Raw genomic sequence first — 17999 nt, 5'->3', positions numbered from 1 at the left:
TTTATTATGTTTTATTCGAGCGAAACCAGAAGGGGCCGCTAGTTTAACATGTTTTAATAGTTTCAGTATGTAGTTTAGTAATAGTCGTATATATATAGTCTGGAATGTCTAGAAAATAAGAATAGAATACGAAGGAAAAATCCTTTCTTGCAAACCGGTCAACTGACCTCAAAGATTTTTACTTATATTTCAAAAGGCAATGTAATTATTACCGGTCACATGCATTCGCGATAAGATAACAAGTACTTGATTCTACCGCTGAAGGTTGTTTGTGACACAAAATATTCGATCGGAAATGGGCGTGAGGCGAGGCCTTACATAATAGTTATTCGCGTCATCATACACTATAAGACCTATAAGGTGCACGTCTTTGGAGAAAGGGCTGCGGTGAAGTATGTTGCGCTTCTTCACCTACCTTTTGGAAGTCGGCAGTAGGCTTACAAAGTAATTTTTAGAATAAAAAATTGTGAATTTTACATAAGTATCTTAGGAAAATTCTTTAGTTTTTATTTATCCTAGTAATTTGTTACTTTCTCACGCTTTAGGTAACACGCTTTATGTAGGTGAGAATATAGGGTGGATCCTGAAAAAGTGAAAGATTTTCGTCTTCTTCAATTATGTTGTTAACAATGGTTTTACCCGAGCGAAGCCGGGACGGGCCGCTAGTTAGTTAATAAGTATATGAATTTAATAAGTAAAGTTCTGATTTATTGTAAAGGAAAAAACCAATTGAAATATAAGAGCGGATGTATGTAGTAATGCATATACACGCGTATTGTCTAAAAGACTATCTTTTTAATACAATTACTTAATTAAAGAATCTGAGAAGTTGACTGAAAACTGAAAGGCAAACATAAAAAGAAGAAGCAGTTCCAGACCTGCATATATATTGCCCTACCACACGTCAATATAGTATTTATGATTTAAATCTACATTTTCGTATTAATGGCGAATTTGCAATGAATTTGAGCAATTTGCTGTGATGTTGAACGCGTACGGGTTAGAGAAGGTCTGTTGTATTGAAAGTGCTCATTCACGGACGACTGTGACTAAGCCTGCACAAATCTGACTGTACCTGCGTATAATGTTCCTGTTTGTTACAGACTGATATGCGAATGAAGAACTGATAAAGAATAACGGCAAATTAATAAAGGTGACGTTGAGATAAATAGAGGAATTGATGAATTCGGATAAAAGTGGAGTCCATATAGAAAAACTAGTTGTTGCATCCGCCCGCGATTGTTAATGTTTCACCACGGGTCATCTTATTTACTATACCTAAACCAAGTTTCAAACAAAATGAACCCATTGGCAGTGTGACAGACAGACAGACTTTCACATTTTTTTATTATATTATGTGTTTATGTTAAATAGAAAAAAAAAACCGAAAGGGAGAATATTATTGAGAAGTTAAGACATTAAGCACAGAAACTAGGACATCACACCTAGAACCACAGACAAATATTTTAGTAGCGCCGCGAAATGAACCCAGGACAGCCAAAGAGTTCGACATTGACAATGACAGTCTAGATTTGCGTCATTCCGTTCAGACGGTTATTTATTGGAGGCTAAGATTTAGTATGTCCGTTGTGCGACAATAGTCAGTTATTGTTTATAACTAACAGAAATACCTCAGTCGTCCCCTAAAACACTTTCCCCGGATTGACGAAGAATAATAACACACACTTTGCATACTTTGAAGTACTAGATGTTGAAGGAAATACTTCTAATATTATAAATGCGAAACTTTGTGAGGATGTACGTGTGTATGATGTTTGTCACTCTTTCAAGCAAAATCTACTGGACGGATTATGAAATTAGTTTCACAGGTTGAATATAATCTAGAATAATACATAAGATATGTTTTATTCCGAAATTCCCACGAGAGCGAAGCACCAGAACGCAACTGGTACCTAATTAATAAACAAACGCTTTAACTGGAACTCAACCAGACTTTATAATGTAAATGTATTAATAATAATTCTACTTATTTAATTCCACGAACGTCACAATAACTAAACACAGATCCATCGTTAACTATCTGTCACTATAAATATAAATATACAATACAATACAATACAAATACTCTTTATTGCACCAAAAAGAAAAAATACACAGAAAACAATTTGTAATAAATATAAGAAGGTACAAAGGCGGACTTATCACTAAAGCGATCTCTTCCAGTCAACCTTTAGGTGGAAGGAGACATATATATATAAAAACATTTAGGCGCAGTAAAACAAACTACCAAATATATAATTACATACACTATATATAAATAAATACATTACATACAATATACATACATATATAAGCATACCAAATACACATATACATATACATATAAATACATATATATACATACATAAATATCATTATATAGAAGGAAATACATGTACAATAAAATTAGGATACGTTAGATAGATAGTGAGACTTAACGAGTTGCTTAAATTTGGTCAGAGTCTGGGCATTCCGAATATCTAAAGGAAGAGCATTCCAAAGACGAACAGCCTGAACAGAGAAAGATTTGGAGAAAAATTTAGAATTAGCTACGGGAAATCTGAGTCTCAAGGATACCGTGCTGCGCAAACTACGAGAGGAGCTGCGATCATCACCGACAAATTTGAAACGGTCCTTGAGATAAGGTGGGAAATAGGGATTGAATAAAATTGAAAAAAGCATGGATACAATATGCAAATTACGACGAAGTCTAATGGGAAGCCAGTTTAACTGGGAACGGAACGTGGAAACGTGGTCATATTTACGAAGTCCATAAATGAAACGAATAGCGAGATTCTGCAGGCGTTCGAGTTTGTTCAGCTGTTCTTCTGTAAGGTCAAGAAAGCAGCAATCAGCGTAATCAAGGATAGGGAGAAGAAGAGATTGTGCAAGCGCAATTTTGGTGTTAATGGGCAAGAAATTACGAAGCCGTCTGAGCGAACTAAGTGTAACAAATGTCTTCCGACTAATTTCTTTCATGTGGACTGACCAAGATAAAGTTGTATCAAACACCAAACCCAAATTTCTAACGGACTCGCAAAAGGAAATGGTTTCATTGTTAAAACTTAGGGATGGCAAAGAATTCCAGTCTACGCGTGAAGTAAAATAAGGACTACCGATAATTATAGCTTTAGTTTTTGAAGGATTTACCAAAACACCAAAAGATTTACTCCAGCTAGATAATCGCTCCAAATCGTCGTTCACAATGGCAATTGAAGAAGGTAAGTCAGCTAACGACGAGTGATAATAAATTTGCAAGTCGTCAGCATACAGGTGGTAGGAAGACTGAAGATTATCAGTGATATTATTAATAAAAAGCGCAAATAACAACGGAGAAAGCACGCCACCTTGAGGTACCCCGGCCGAAATCCGGCACCACGAAGACTTTTTGTCCTCAATGCGTACGCATTGTTGACGGCCGCCCAGGTATGAACCGAACCAGTTAATAGCTGATGGAGATATGTTCAGAGTGCGCATCAGACTTAGCAGAACGTCATGATCGACAGTATTAAATGCATTCGTGAAATCTAATAAAGTAAGGATAGTCAACTGCGAATTGTCCATGGCGAGACGAAGGTCGTCAGTTATTGTTAGAAGGGCCGAGGTTGTGCTGTGTCCAGCACGAAACCCCGACTGATACACATTAAGTAGGCTATTTTTATGAAGGAAAGAGTTTAATTGTAACTGAACTAAACGTTCCAGAATTTTAGATAGGAAAGGAAGAATAGAAATAGGACGGAAGTCGGAAAATGAGGAAGGATTAGGTTTTTTAGGAAGTGGAGTAATGAAGGCAGTTTTCCACGTTGAAGGAAAGCAACCAGAGGAGAGGGAGTTGTTAAAGATTTGTATAATAACAGGCAGGATAATATCAAGAATCGGAAGTATCATTTTGCGACTAATATCGTCGGAACCTACTGCATTAGAAGTCACTGCAGAAACACACTCCTGAACATCACATTCAGCCACTGGAGTAAAAGAAAAGGAAGAAAAGTCGGGAGGTGAAAGTGACTCGAGGTGGTTTAATATGGAAACTTTATCATTGCCACCGAAATTACTGGAAGAGGAAAAGTGCCTGTTAAGGCCGTTTATGTCAAGGTTATTTGAGATGTTGTGGTTTTTCTTTCCTACTCCCAGAGACTTTAGAAATTTCCAGACTTTGCCTGGGTCACCGTTTTCTACGGATTTATGAATGTGACGGCGTTGGGCTTCCCTGCACATCCTGTTGCAGACATTGCGAGCCTCGACGTATTTAGAACGATATCTATCAGGATCAGCTTTAAATTTTGACTTTGCACTATGCTTTTTAGCAATGCAAGCTTTTATTTCATCAGTCAGCCAGGGTGCAGGTAAATGCTTGACTTTAACTGGACGAATTGGGGCATGTTTGTCGTACAATGCTAACAACAGAGCGTTAAAAGTCGCAATTTGATCGTCAATTGAAGCAGAGTCGAAAACAGATGCCCAGTTACATTCAGCGGCATCCTCGCGCAAGGACTCAAGGTTTATGGCATCAAAATTACGCTGCAGAAGAATTTTGGACTTAAATTTTGGAGGGCGAATTTTATAGGAAAGATATAACAGATCATGGTAAGAAAATATGTCAGCATTGAATTGGCCATGAATAGAAACAAGATCGGAAGAGGACACTAGAATAAGATCAAGGAGGGAGGGAATACAATTAGGAAAGTGATGGGTGGTATCTAGAGGTAAAATGGCCAAACTACAAGCATCGACAATTGATTTTAAAGTTTTAGCACGACTGTCATCTTTTGCTAAGCATGTATTAAAGTCACCCATAATAATAGTATGTTTATAGGCAGGCACAATGTCTTCCAAGAGAGTCTCTAAAGATGAGAAATAACTAATATTAGACGAAGAACTATAGAAGACACCAAGAAGAACGGGATCATGAGAAAAGGTGACTTCAATAAAGAGATATTCAGCCTCCTTGGAAGAATCGGCCACCTGAGAAGTGTGAATGATTTTAAAAGGGATGTGGGATCTAAGATAAATCGCAACGCCACCTCCACCTTTGTCAGTGCGGTCATTGCGAATTAGCTGGAAGCCAGGTAAAGAGTAAGAAGTAGAGGGGTGGCAGGAATTGAACCAGGACTCTGACACAAATATAGCATGTATGTTTTTGCTATCAAAAGTCGCAAGCAAATCTGGATAATGTGCCGGAATACTTTGTGCGTTGATGTGAACAGCATTAAAGTTTTTGTGCACGTTTGAAAAAACATCATCAAGAATCTCGTTCAAAGGAGGAGTAATAGAATAAAAACTGTCATCACTACTAGTGGAAAATGCAGAGAAAAAGTTATCTTGTACACTACACATAATATATAAAAAATAAAAAAATATACTCAAATATAAAAGATAATAAATAACAAATAATACTAAAGACTACAAATATAATACTATACTAAAGACTACAAATATAATACACCTTACCACCCGCCAGCAAAACCGACAGAAACTATGCCATTGGTAGGATACATATATTTTAAGTCTATGGTAGGATACGATTAAAATAAAATGATCAAAAAAGAGCAAAAAAAAAAAAAAACACAAAGCTGATAATGTGTATGCCAAATTAAGAAAAAAAAAAAAAAACGATTTTAAACAAATGGCATTGACATAACAACATTCAGCTGTCAAAGTCAGGAAGTGACAGTGACAATGTCAAAGGAAAATGTGAAGTGTGGTGTGGTGAAAAGTTTTACGATAAGTTTCGCAAACATAAAAAACAAATTTACAAACACTAAATGGAGGTAGAGGAACCAACCTATTGAAATTTGAGTCACGGACGACTTGTGAACAAAATGGCCAACAAGGACGAGTGGTTACAATATGATTAGGATGTGGAGCACAATCGGATACTATTTTTTGTTGACTCTTCGGACTCGAGACGTCGCTGTCGCAACCGCAGCTTTCGCGGGCGCCGCTGCAGGCTGGGGAGCCGGCGTCGACGCCGATGCCACGCCTGGTTTCGCCGCCTGCGAACTTTCGCCAACGGTTGGGACCTCACGCAATCTGTCTATATCCTCCAAGGCGTAGACCCGATGTTTCTGCCCGTTGTGCCCGATGACGAAGATGCAGCCATCTCGCGTCCAGCATTTAGTAATACCAAAGTGTTGACGAGCGGCCATAAACACTAGATGTCTTGTTTTGGTCAGATACTCCGACAGTGTCAAACCCGTCCCTTTAAGACCGGTCTTAGCATGCCAGAATTTGTCCTTATAACATATGTTTACAAATTCAATAAGAATCGGCCTTGGCTTCTTACCACCCCTGTTTTGTCCTATGCGATAGCAGCGAGCAACATCTGCAATGGAGAAACTATCTAAATTCAGACTGTCTGTAGCCATCACAGCAATTCTTTGCACCAGCTCCTCATTAGGACTCTCAGGCAACCCGTGAAGTAGTAGCATATTACGCCGAGTGGACATCTCGAGGTGATCCTGGTGTTTCATAAGTAGTTCTACTTGACTTTGTAGAGTGCCCATGGCTGTAGATATGAACTGCTGAAATGTGGAGAAGTCAGTGGACAGTGATGTGAGTGTTGGGGAAGGATTGGCCTGTCTTAGGTTTTCTTCAAAATCCGCCATCTTGTTATTGAACAATGTCATTAGATCAGTGATCGATTTTTGAATAGATTCCATAGTGAAGTGGTGAAATGTATGAAGGAAACTAAACTGCTGGCAGGTAGTATGCTTTATATGCAACTGATAAACATATACTTTTACACACAGAACACAATAGAAATAATTATATTTTAAATAAAACTGGAGAGACAAAAAATCACAACTGATAGTTTTAATGCTACCCCACCTGTCCTATATTAGGACAAATCACACAGATTGAGCTAGCCCCAAAGTAAGTTCGAGACTTGTGGGATTATGGGATACTAACTCAACGATACTATATTTTATAACATATACATATATAGATAAACATCCAAGACCCGGGCCAATCAGAAAAAGATCATTTTCCATCATGACCCGACCGGGGATCGAACCCGGGACCTCTCGGTTCAGTGGCAAGAATCTTACCACTGCGCCACCGAGGTCGTCAATAAACTATAACATATGCTACGTTCTCACTGACTACAACATTCAGTAAAGAACACCTTGAACTGCTCCTAACTACAGCTTCGTTCCCTCCAACCTGACCTACATCAATTTAACACTTACTTCAAGGTATTTGACTTCCTCAATAATAATCCTATCTATGTTTAGCTTGAACACCTGGTATCTGGCTTTAACTAGCTGCGCCCCGGGGCTTCGCTTCCGTGGAAATTTCGGGATAAAAAGTACTCTGTGTTATTTCAGGTTATATTCTACGTATGCACCAAATTTCATAACAATACGTCCATTAGATTTTGTTTGAAAGAGTAACAAACATCGTACACACATACATCCTCGCAAAGTTTCGCATTTGTAATATTAGAAGGATTTCCTTCAAAGTATTTTTGCATTTATTATTATTTTAGTACGATATGATAGATAGGATAGATAAAGCCCCAAACGCTAAGTATATTAAGATTAGGTTATGCCATATCCATAAAATATCCATTTAATTACGAAACTGAATTAATAGGAAATTTTTATACTTTCGATACGTGGCCTGTCTAGATTTCCAGGCAGGACTTAGCTCAGAAATTATTTGATTATATTATAGAAAAAAATAAAATAAAATAAAAATAAAATAAAAGCAGCGTAAAAAATAAACCTTTTTTGGACATCAATGCTTGGCGTCAGCCCTTTTTGTTTGCGAATGCTGTAACCAACCAACCATTTTTGATTGTTTAGTCAACTCTTACGACATCCACGGAAGGATATGGTCCTTTTCTACTCAGATACTTTTAAAAAATCTGTATTTTAGTACCTAACATGTATACTTAGGGACAAAATAAATCCCTTTCTGGAATAAGTCCGCTTTTGTATGTTTCTCTATTTTTGGGTTTTATTTGTGCAATAAAGAGAACTGATATAAATATATTTACACACAATACTTACAAAGGCACAATGAGTGAGATGACCCATAGAGTTAGCAGTAAGGTGGTAGATACCGTACAATGCACAAATTTTGCCAAGAAACTCTGTTCGGTTAATTGTAATTAGTAACAAATTTAATTACTGGCAAGTGCGTGTAGAGCACGTGTTTAGTAGTATTCAAAGGATGCTTTTCGAGTCTACATTATTTTATTTTTATTTTTAGAGTGCAGTTAACCAGCAGAGGGCGAAGTGAGGGACGAATCAATCCGAAGTGTACTAGACTCAGTGCGGTGTGGTTGTCTTGTCCTTACGTCACAGTGGCGCACTGCAAGTCGACTGGATGGTGAGATGTAATAGCAAAGTAGCACTACGCCCACAGTTCACTAGAATAAAAAAAATCACTAGATTCTAAACACTGCTGTTTAGAATCAAGTGGTTTTCTTGTCTTCAGGATGAGATCAGAGACAGTCCTTAATATCCTCATATACAGAAATATTATTTTTTATTAGTAATATAACAATGTAAGTACACAATAAAGTACATTTGTTTTTACAAAACTACTAGATAATACAATTTGAAGACTTACCGTTTGAAAATATTTCTGGTAGTTGTTTCTCTACCTTTCGTCATTTTTGGTGTCTTGTTTCTCTCTGTTTAAAACTGAAATAAAAAAATCTGGTGTTAAAAAATATCATAAGGAATGATCGAAATAATATTTAACATTTAGGACTTTTATTTTTAGACGTTTTTTTTGCTGAAATATGTAGGGAAAGTAGATCGCAAGTGGCGTGCCCAGAGATGGGTCACATGCACGTACACGCATTTATTTTAATGTTAAAACTCCATACAATAACGCGAATGCAAACGCATTGCACTGGCCTTTACTCTTGGGAAAAATACTGTAAAAATGGTCTCTGACATGACGTCTCGTTACGAAAGCGTTGTGTCGTCTATACACCATTGGCAAACGGCTTGCCCAACTTTGCAGTTTCGACATACATTGCTGGTTTTTCCTTGCAGTAAAAAAAGCTCTTAAAAGTAATTCCGCAATGTTCGTTTATTTACGTCGAATTAGTGTATAGCCGGCATAAAGGTAATTATTATTTTTGTGAAGGCTCAGTGCGAATGTGTGTATGATTTGTATCTATTTTACAGTTACGATAATTCATTCATAAATAATAAAAACTTATCAACACGAACGTTGAGCTCTAAAATTCTGCATTTAGATTCTTCATATAGCGTAGAACAGTATGCGAGTGAAACATTTTTTCATCACTGCTTTATGAAAATTCTATCGCTGACACAGATATATAAGAACATTACATAATGTTATATCACAGATATAAGAACACTAGATGTTGCCCGGGGCTTCGCTCCCGTGAGAATTTTGAGAAAAAACATAGCTTATAGCAATCTTGGATAATGTATCTTTCTAATACTGAATGATGTTTTGAAATGGGTTCGGTAGTTTTGGAGATTGGGTAATCTCAAACTGAAACATACAAACTAACAAACTCACAAACGCTTACCTCTTTATAATAATAGTATAGGTTACATAATGTGTAATTTGTGATTCCTAACAAGATGGCTATATCTTTTTTCACTCAGCAGGAGTACACTTTACATAATACATTTCAATCTGAGCGTCTCCATCTCTCTCCATTTCTGTTCCATCTTCAGCCGTTTGGCGTCGGAACCCTGGGTCCGCTACTACAATATATTTCGAACAAGACTAAGTAACCTAAAGTTTCACGATATTTTTCGCATTTTCTATTCATTTATACGTATCTGTTTTAGCTCGTAATATTGATAAGTATGATGTATATACGATTAGGTTACAACAGAACGTCGCTTTCTAAGGGAATATGAGACTCAAATAGTTGCTAGTTGCTACCCACGCAAAATGTTTTAGTAATTAATTATATGCACACGTGACTGCAGGTTCAATATGCATATTTTTAGATCAGTTACCGAGAAGTTAAACCAAACATACATAATTAATCATGCATTTCCATGTATAGTTACTGTGATTTGATTAATTTGTTGAATAAAATAAAGGCATAATAAAGAGTTGTCAAAATAGTATTTATCATCATCATAAAGAAAAAAAGCTGCGGTGAAGTTTCTGAGTTTCGCCGCTTCTTCTTCACCTGCGGAGAGGAAGTCGGCAGCAGACTTAGTTTTATGTCATCCTATATATATATATTCTATAACAAATTACACAAATATACTACTATATATACCTAATGTGTATATAATGTGTAATAATGTGTATGTACCTAATATACACAAACGATAATATATATATCTGCCACTTGACCTTTGACTCTGTATAGCCCTTAAATATAACTTATTTTAGTTTTGTACTGCGATTTTTCGAGCGACTACGTCAGTCCTTTCTGGGAATGCTATTGCTGTCTATTGGCTGTACAGGCTTTCGAAGTCTAACGACAGGCTCGTTCTGTCATCTGGGAACAATATTGATTTGTTTATTGACTGTTTATGACGCATTCGAAGCGTTATATAATTTCGAAGATTCTGCCGTGATTTTACGACTAACCGGTTGCTTCACATCAACCCTCTTTGGGAATGCTATTGTTGCTTTTCAGATGTTAATACTAGTTGTATGTATATAATTTTAGTCACTTTTTGCGACATCGGGAAGATGTGGAGTGGTCCTATTCTAGGGTATTCCACACGTCACAGACATACACGTCTATTGACGAAAGCATACAAAACGTAAACACAATGACATTACTATGTGTAATTTAAAACCAAGTCTAAAAACATTATCAAGGATATGATCAAAGTTATTCACGGTTTTCCCAAACAGTATTTTTCCTCAAGCTAGTTCTTTAATGTCGAACTTTGTATTTGCCTTAGTATATGTAAAAAATGCATAAATTATATTGTTATACTTAGTTCGACGTCAAACTTTATTATGATGTAGATACATAGATTTTAACCCCCGACGCATAAAGAGTTTGACCGGTATGTGTGTGTGTCTGTGTACGTGGCGCTGTAGCTTATCAACTGGTGAACCGATTTTTTATATATAATAGCTAAATAGCTAATTTTTATGCGGTGTTTTTTAGATATGTTTGATCAAAATCGGTTTAGCCGTTCGAAATGAATATTAAAAGTCGGCGTTTAACAATTTGTCTTTGTGTTAAAGTGTTTTTAATGGACACCGCTAAGCATTCTACACTAAGCACATAATGTGAATGCAATAATTGATACAGATACCAAAACAACAGACTCAGAGGCACAGACAAATATTTGTAATTAACGCGCTGAAAATCGATCCTTGGAACTCCAGATATCGGTTTGGTGACCACTACGTCACAGAAATTGTCTTTACAATCTTACTTATATTACAATTTTTTTATAAGCAGTACATCATCAGTAATATATAGTAGAGTATGCGCAATAAATACAAACACGTTCATTGATCAAGCAATGCCGATAATTGCAACACACAATCTGATAAAATCGTGGTGAATCTATGTACACTGGTTTTTTCTTGAACACTTATTCAAAACTCACATTAAACTATGTAATGTGCGTCGATCGTATGAAATGGCATAACATTTAAGCATATTCAGTACAGTGCTGCTGCATTTAATTTCAGCCAACCATTTTAATATCACTTACACTTCGGTTCACTGCATTGTAATGGACAAGGTTATCGCCATGAAATTTCAGATTTCTATGGCCATTGTTATAAAAATAGATGATTTCACCTTCAACTATTTAACTAACATTAAACCTATAACTATAAAAAAAAAAAGATACACAAAGGTAAACTTATGAGTGATGCACACTGATTGGGATGGATCTTTGGAAGAGTTCCTAAGATTTTAGAGTTCTTTACCTCAACTTGTAAAAAATGAACCCTTATAGGGTCACTTGTTCTCTCATTCACTATTCATTGTTCATCTGTCTGTTCGTCAGTCAGGATCCCTTTTCCCAAAAACGTTTAGTTATTCAAGTATTTCGGTTTCTTTCAGCTGAAGAGTACAACTCGCACTAGATCGTTTTTTTATAACATTAATTTTATTAAACCCATATTAAAATTTTATTTATACGCTTGTGTACATGTATTTACGAAAAATTAAGATAAGTAATTATAATGTGAAATATTATATAATATTTGTCAAACAATTACATACGTAAAAACATCGTAAATTTCTGATGAAGTTACGTCATAAATTGCGACCATTAAACAAAATGAAACTCACGCAATAATTCACCGACGCAGGCGCAGGTAAAACGAATGATCGATGGCAAGTAATCGATCGATTTGCAACTTTCACTCTGCTGTTGTCACTAGATATAACATCACATATTGCACTGTTTAACTTTTTAAAATCGATTTCTTAGCATAAGTCATTTAACAGGCGGCTTGTTTAAATAAGTAACTAGTTAGTTTTTTAGAATTGGTCGTGACATGAATACTCGTCGGCGCGTCGTGTCCGTGGCGGGACTATGCTGTACTGCCCGTGCTATGGAGTCTTGTACATTTTTTATGCTCTCATCCTTTTTAGGGTTCAGTTGGGAAGAAAAAACGAACCGGATCAAACCAGTTCAGCCAGACAAAAAATATTCGAAACTGTTATGCAATGCATGCGAAAATTGTGTAATAATTTGTTTACTGAGCGATAGGATGTAGTGTTAAAATATCGATATTATTAAAAAATCTAATGTCCATTATCGTGTTTTAACTAAAAGTTATGTTGCAGTTAAATCAAAATAATTGACACGACATTTTTATATCTATTATTTTCATAATTATATCCTTTTTCTACGTCATTATATTAATTACGGAGAGATATTAGGTATGTGTATTTGCCCTCAAATGTTATATAAGTTTTGAAATAATATATAATTTATTACCCATCTCGCTCCACCACGTAGGAAACGTTTACGATATTGGTAAAAAATATTAATGTAATATAAATTATTATGATTTATGAATGTAATATTTCATCTCGAAGCGTGTAATGTTTGGTTTAAAATCTATTGCACCAATTATAATAATGTCTTTATTTTTTACTTGTAATTTTATTATTATTTGAAATTATTTTTACCTTAGTAAAAATAAGACATGGTTCGATCATGGTTAAATTATGTTGGAAATATTTTATAATAATTATTTTTATATTTTATAATAAAAAATAAATTTAAAAATACAAAAAAGAACAAACAAAAATAATAGTAATACGGAATTCGGATGCGCCAATTTTAAGATGGACTTTCTTTTAACCACAATTCTAACTGTAGGACCCAAGTTTCAATGAAAGTCGCACTTACCTACAGACTCATCACACTTTAACGGTTCACGCTTGGCCGATTCTTGTTTGATTCCGCTGCATTGTTCTTATGTTTGTGTACATAGTTACGGGTGAGTAGTTCGCGGAATACAATGATAAAATCCAGTATTTTCTAATTGAAGAATGAAGAACATTGATATGCACTAAAATCACGCATTTTTATTTGATAGTGTTGATGACACAAAACCATAACTTCCTTTTAACAGAAGTAGACCTTGATACAAAGGTCGTCTGTATGGCATCTATTCTGGCGAAGGAAAACATCGTGAAGAAACCTGCACTCTTGATAAATTATCGTCTATATCTGTGGTCTAGTGTCTTAAATGTTTAATTATACGCTTGTGTACATGTATTTACGAAAAATTAAGATAAGTAATTATAATGTGAAATATTATATAATATTTGTCAAACAATTACATACGTAAAAACATCGTAAATTTCTCATGAAGTTACGTCATAAATTGCGACCATTAAACAAAATGAATGGAGAAATGGAGAAGGCAATGGCAAACCACTCCGTTAATTTTGCCAAGGAATTCGTTGTCCCTGCGTCGTAGGTGTACATCAAAACGTGCATTTATTTATAATATTAGTTACTAGGATATTTATTTGTAGTTGCTTTCACCATATACACGTGGTTAGGATCAAGATAATTTCTCACGGAAATCGTTTTTTCGTGATGAAAGGTACTTCGATGTCAAGGAAGGAATGTCCATCCTTCTCCATATGCGAAATTTCATGAAAATTAAAGTAGATAAATCGTGACAAACAATTTTACTTTTTGCATTCATAATTATTGGATAGATATGATTAGGATATTCTGAAATAAGAATTATTATTATTTTGACAAAGAAGTTATCAGTATGGTCGACTCGACGAAAAAGAAGTATCATATTATGATATAATACTTATTTATGCTTTCAATTAAAATGTCAATTCACTGGCCGAATGCGAGGTTTTTTTATCACCAAGCTAAACTCTCAAGGATATCCAATTTGACGTGGCGCTGTGGGTACATACAGATCGATGACTCATCATTTGCCCACGTATTCGTTATTCATTCAAAAAAAATAATACTTAGACGTATGTTTTAAGTTATTACTAAGTACTTTAAATTATTTTTATTAAATGTATTACCTACCTAATCATGTTGCAGTGGGCAAACACAAAAAGTTCTGGCTTGATCCTCAATGTGAATATGCGTGCTAAGATTACCGAAGAAGGAATTTGTGATGAAAAAGTACCTAGGGTTCCGACACTTAACCGTTACTGAAGAAACCGCTCAGATGAGAGCGTTTGTAGATAAGCGAGCGATTATTCTTGGCCTACCCGGCGAATTCTCCAGCCAGCCAAATCAATATTAATTGAAGTACTATGATAAGCGGGACTTCAATTATGATTGTCACACACAAATAGCCTCGTCATGTCCAGACAGCCGAAACATTAAAACTTAACGAGGCGGTGAGATCAAACGCGTTAGAGAATTGACCATCATTAACTGACTTTGGACCAATAAAATTAAAGATAAGACTTTGACAATTTGATTCGTAATCGAAATCTATGTAGTAAGCACTAAACTATGTACATTTATTTTAATTATATCACCGGAAAAACTGGAATAATCAAAATTATTTTCTATCCGCAGTTGTGTGACAAAAAGTTAACCTCGGCTATTGTGAAGTGTATATTGCGAAATGATCAGCTGTTAGCAGAAGTGGGTACACTATTAGTTCACAAAATATTATTGGGAAGTAAATTAAATAAGTGTCAACTTCAAACATATTCATTATATTCCAGCCAATGGTGAACTGCCACACACCAATGAATTTCACCAATCTCATCGAAATCCCTAAATAATTTTCAAGAGATAACGCACATCACCACTTTTGCACAGAATTTTCACTCAAATGTCCATATAAAAATATATTTAAAGTATTCTATTAATTACCTCTCTCTGTCTCACACTTCACAAAGAAAATTACGAAGCGCAATTTGTTGAAATTAATACAGTAACATGGTTAAAAGTCAGGAGTCTAAATTTTAACAACTGGTTTCTCTTTAGATGCTGGTACGAAGGATATCTCTTCACTCAACATGTGGCTGATCTTCAGGATCTTGGAGACAAGTAAACTGGACATCAGTGCTTCATTAATGGATCTGTTCTGACAGGTTTTGTTGAAGCCTGTAACCGGCATGTGCAGAATTTCGAAAGTTGCGTTTGTATTACCTGATGACAAATGCGAGTACGTATGAATCAGTCATAAGTCGGAGCTCGAAAGTTTTCTCTTTCACGCAATATCCACTGGACGGATTGTTATTAATTTTTGTATACGGGTAGAATATAACCTGGAATAACACAGGGTACTTTTAATCCCGAAATTTCCACGGGAGCGAAGCCCGGGGGGAGTATACTAAAAGTATGTTAGCAACTTTCATTTTTCAATAGCGATTTTTTCAATAGCACAACACTAGCTATGAAGCTTAGCTCCATAGATCAACAAAACAGAAATTTAACTCACCCATTCTAACAATGGATCTATGCTCGATGTAGCAGTAAGTATATCCGATTGGGATGCCGATGCCCACAGCCGAAAAGGTGACGATGAGCAAAGAGGCGAGCAGTATGACGCATTGCATCCATCCTGGTTTGCTGCAACCAAATAAAACTTGGTTTTCAATATTGTGTATAAGTGTTTTTTGAGTTTGTGGTTTAGGAGAATAATATAATACTTTGAACAATTGTTTGAGCGCCGCACTTGCGCCAATTCGTAAGGTAAGTTATGGGATTATGTATTTACATTTTACCTAGAGAAGAATATAGGTACTTACTTTCTTATATATTCTGGTATTTGTTCTTTTCCAAGTATCACATAACTTGACATTTTTTCATAAAGTAATAATAAAAATTAATAAAACACGGTAAATAACTCGAATTGAATAAAAATAAATCAAATAATTTCTTTTGCAAATGTTGCGTTGCAAAATGACTGAGTTTTACTCAAGTTTTATGTCGCTGTCAATTTATTAATAAAAAATATGTAGGGATATGATATAATTCTCTTTAAAGAGGTATTTATAGCTCAGACTTATTTTAATATACTCTTTTAAAGAGCAATATTGAATACTTATTTGAAATTAAAAAAAAATGTTTTTTGATTTACTTCTCCGTCTGGGCCACTGCCAAGGATTTAGTAGGTAATTTGCGGAGTACCAACTACTGCTGAATTTTGATAATAAAATTATATTTCAATATGACTTTAGAATGCCGTTTGCCGTTTATTGCCGTTTTTTTTGCATTCGAACAACGGCAATAAAGACCTAAGTGCCAGCCGCCATAAGGCCCCTTTTGATTTGGACGGCCACATATTATTACATATAATATACATAAGTTTACTCCTAACCTTATCCATATAGTCCATCCATAGATCAACAAAAACGAAAAAAATGTCGTTATTAAGTCTTAAATTTAGACAGCTACTGTCACTTATTATACCTTATTGTTTTTATTTCGTTACCCACGATTTGTTATTGTTATTATTTTTTATTTGATCGTCGTTTTTCATAAATCATATTCATTTCAAAATGTGTCGATGTAACATGTTGTTAGATTGGATTGGAAACTTTATGTACGTTTTAGAAAAGTAAGTTATCACGATGCATCTTTATCTGTTGGTTAGGAAATTCCTGGTGTAAAGGATGTACATTATTATTTAACTAACTTACTTAAATTGTCAAGTGCGGATGCGCAGACCTGCGCAAGAATCTATTTATTGTCTGGTGTTCCTGTATACGAGGTATATGCTAGCCTAATAGAACATTAGGCTAGCATCGGACTACCTACTTATTCCATAGCTAGCTTATACGCTAACTTCAGTTGAATCGCAACTGAACCGCGATCATTGTAATGGTATTTAGCTAGGTAGGTAGCTACAAGTCTATCTTCAAAACGTGTTGTATTGACAACGTTGGTTTAATGTTTAGCATTGATCTAAGAATCTGTTAAATCATTTTTACGATACCGAAACGTTAAAATAGCGGAACCATCGAAGTTCAACTGTGATCCAACTGAATTTATTGGGGGGGTAGTTCGCTTGTTTAATAAGTGTATAGTCAGAGGCAGATATATCTGACCCCCTATTATCTATCTGCCCTCGACTTTACGGGATTTATGTTTGTATTGTCTTTTGCAGATTATCGGCCTGTTTCGCATTTACCACGGTTTTGCTCTGTCTAGTTGCCACATTGGTTATAGTTTGGTCATTCGGTGTAGGCCTCGGATATAACCACTGCTACATAGAGTTTAAAACAAGCTCGCATAGTTATTTATACGGATATCTCGCATGGAACAAGACCTCGACAACACCGAAATCACGTTTACTGAGAGAAATGGATAATTACGATACTATAGAACCTATGAGGTTGGGTGAAAGTTTGTTATTAAAAAAATTAGAAGATAATAGTACGGACGAAGCCTTGATAATTAGGCCTACTATATCAGAAGAGGCGAATGTGGCCATGGATTCGTCGGAGTCATATCCATTAAATGTTAGTTTCGATGCATTATACTCGCACGCAACAGAAAGTTCTGAGGCAACATATTCTGACTCAGGTGTCGCAGCTACTTCAGAGGTAATATATTTTAACTCGCGTGCAACAGAAAATTCTGAGG

The 17999-nt window shown here is 35.5% G+C and overlaps 2 protein-coding genes across 2 annotated transcripts in view; both read right to left on the bottom strand.

The window, feature by feature from the left end:
- The window catches only part of LOC128674631 (glutathione hydrolase 1 proenzyme-like), a 35114-nt gene extending 22609 nt beyond the window's left edge, over window positions 1-12505 (bottom strand). Inside the window, exons 1-2 of the mRNA XM_053753340.2 lie at window positions 12239-12505; window positions 8584-8657 (exon numbers count right to left, since the gene is read on the bottom strand). Coding sequence (XP_053609315.1) covers window positions 8584-8627 — 44 coding nt within the window. The 5' untranslated portion in view covers window positions 8628-8657; window positions 12239-12505. The remainder of the gene's footprint in view (window positions 1-8583; window positions 8658-12238) is intronic.
- Window positions 12506-15097: 2592 nt separating this feature from the next.
- Window positions 15098-16342, bottom strand: LOC128674636 (uncharacterized). Its single transcript, XM_053753346.1, has 3 exons — window positions 16160-16342; window positions 15850-15980; window positions 15098-15557 (listed from the first exon to the last, which is right to left on the bottom strand). The coding sequence occupies exons 1-3, from the start codon at window positions 16210-16212 to the stop codon at window positions 15364-15366; spliced, it is 378 nt and encodes a 125-aa protein (XP_053609321.1). The 5' UTR covers window positions 16213-16342; the 3' UTR covers window positions 15098-15363.
- Between the last annotated feature and the right edge of the window lie 1657 nt (window positions 16343-17999).

This window comes from Plodia interpunctella, chromosome 13, assembly GCF_027563975.2.
Source record: "Plodia interpunctella isolate USDA-ARS_2022_Savannah chromosome 13, ilPloInte3.2, whole genome shotgun sequence".
Taxonomy (NCBI): Eukaryota; Metazoa; Arthropoda; class Insecta; order Lepidoptera; family Pyralidae; genus Plodia; species Plodia interpunctella.
Note: the sequence above shows the minus strand (reverse complement) of the source record. Positions and strands in the feature narration are given on the sequence as shown.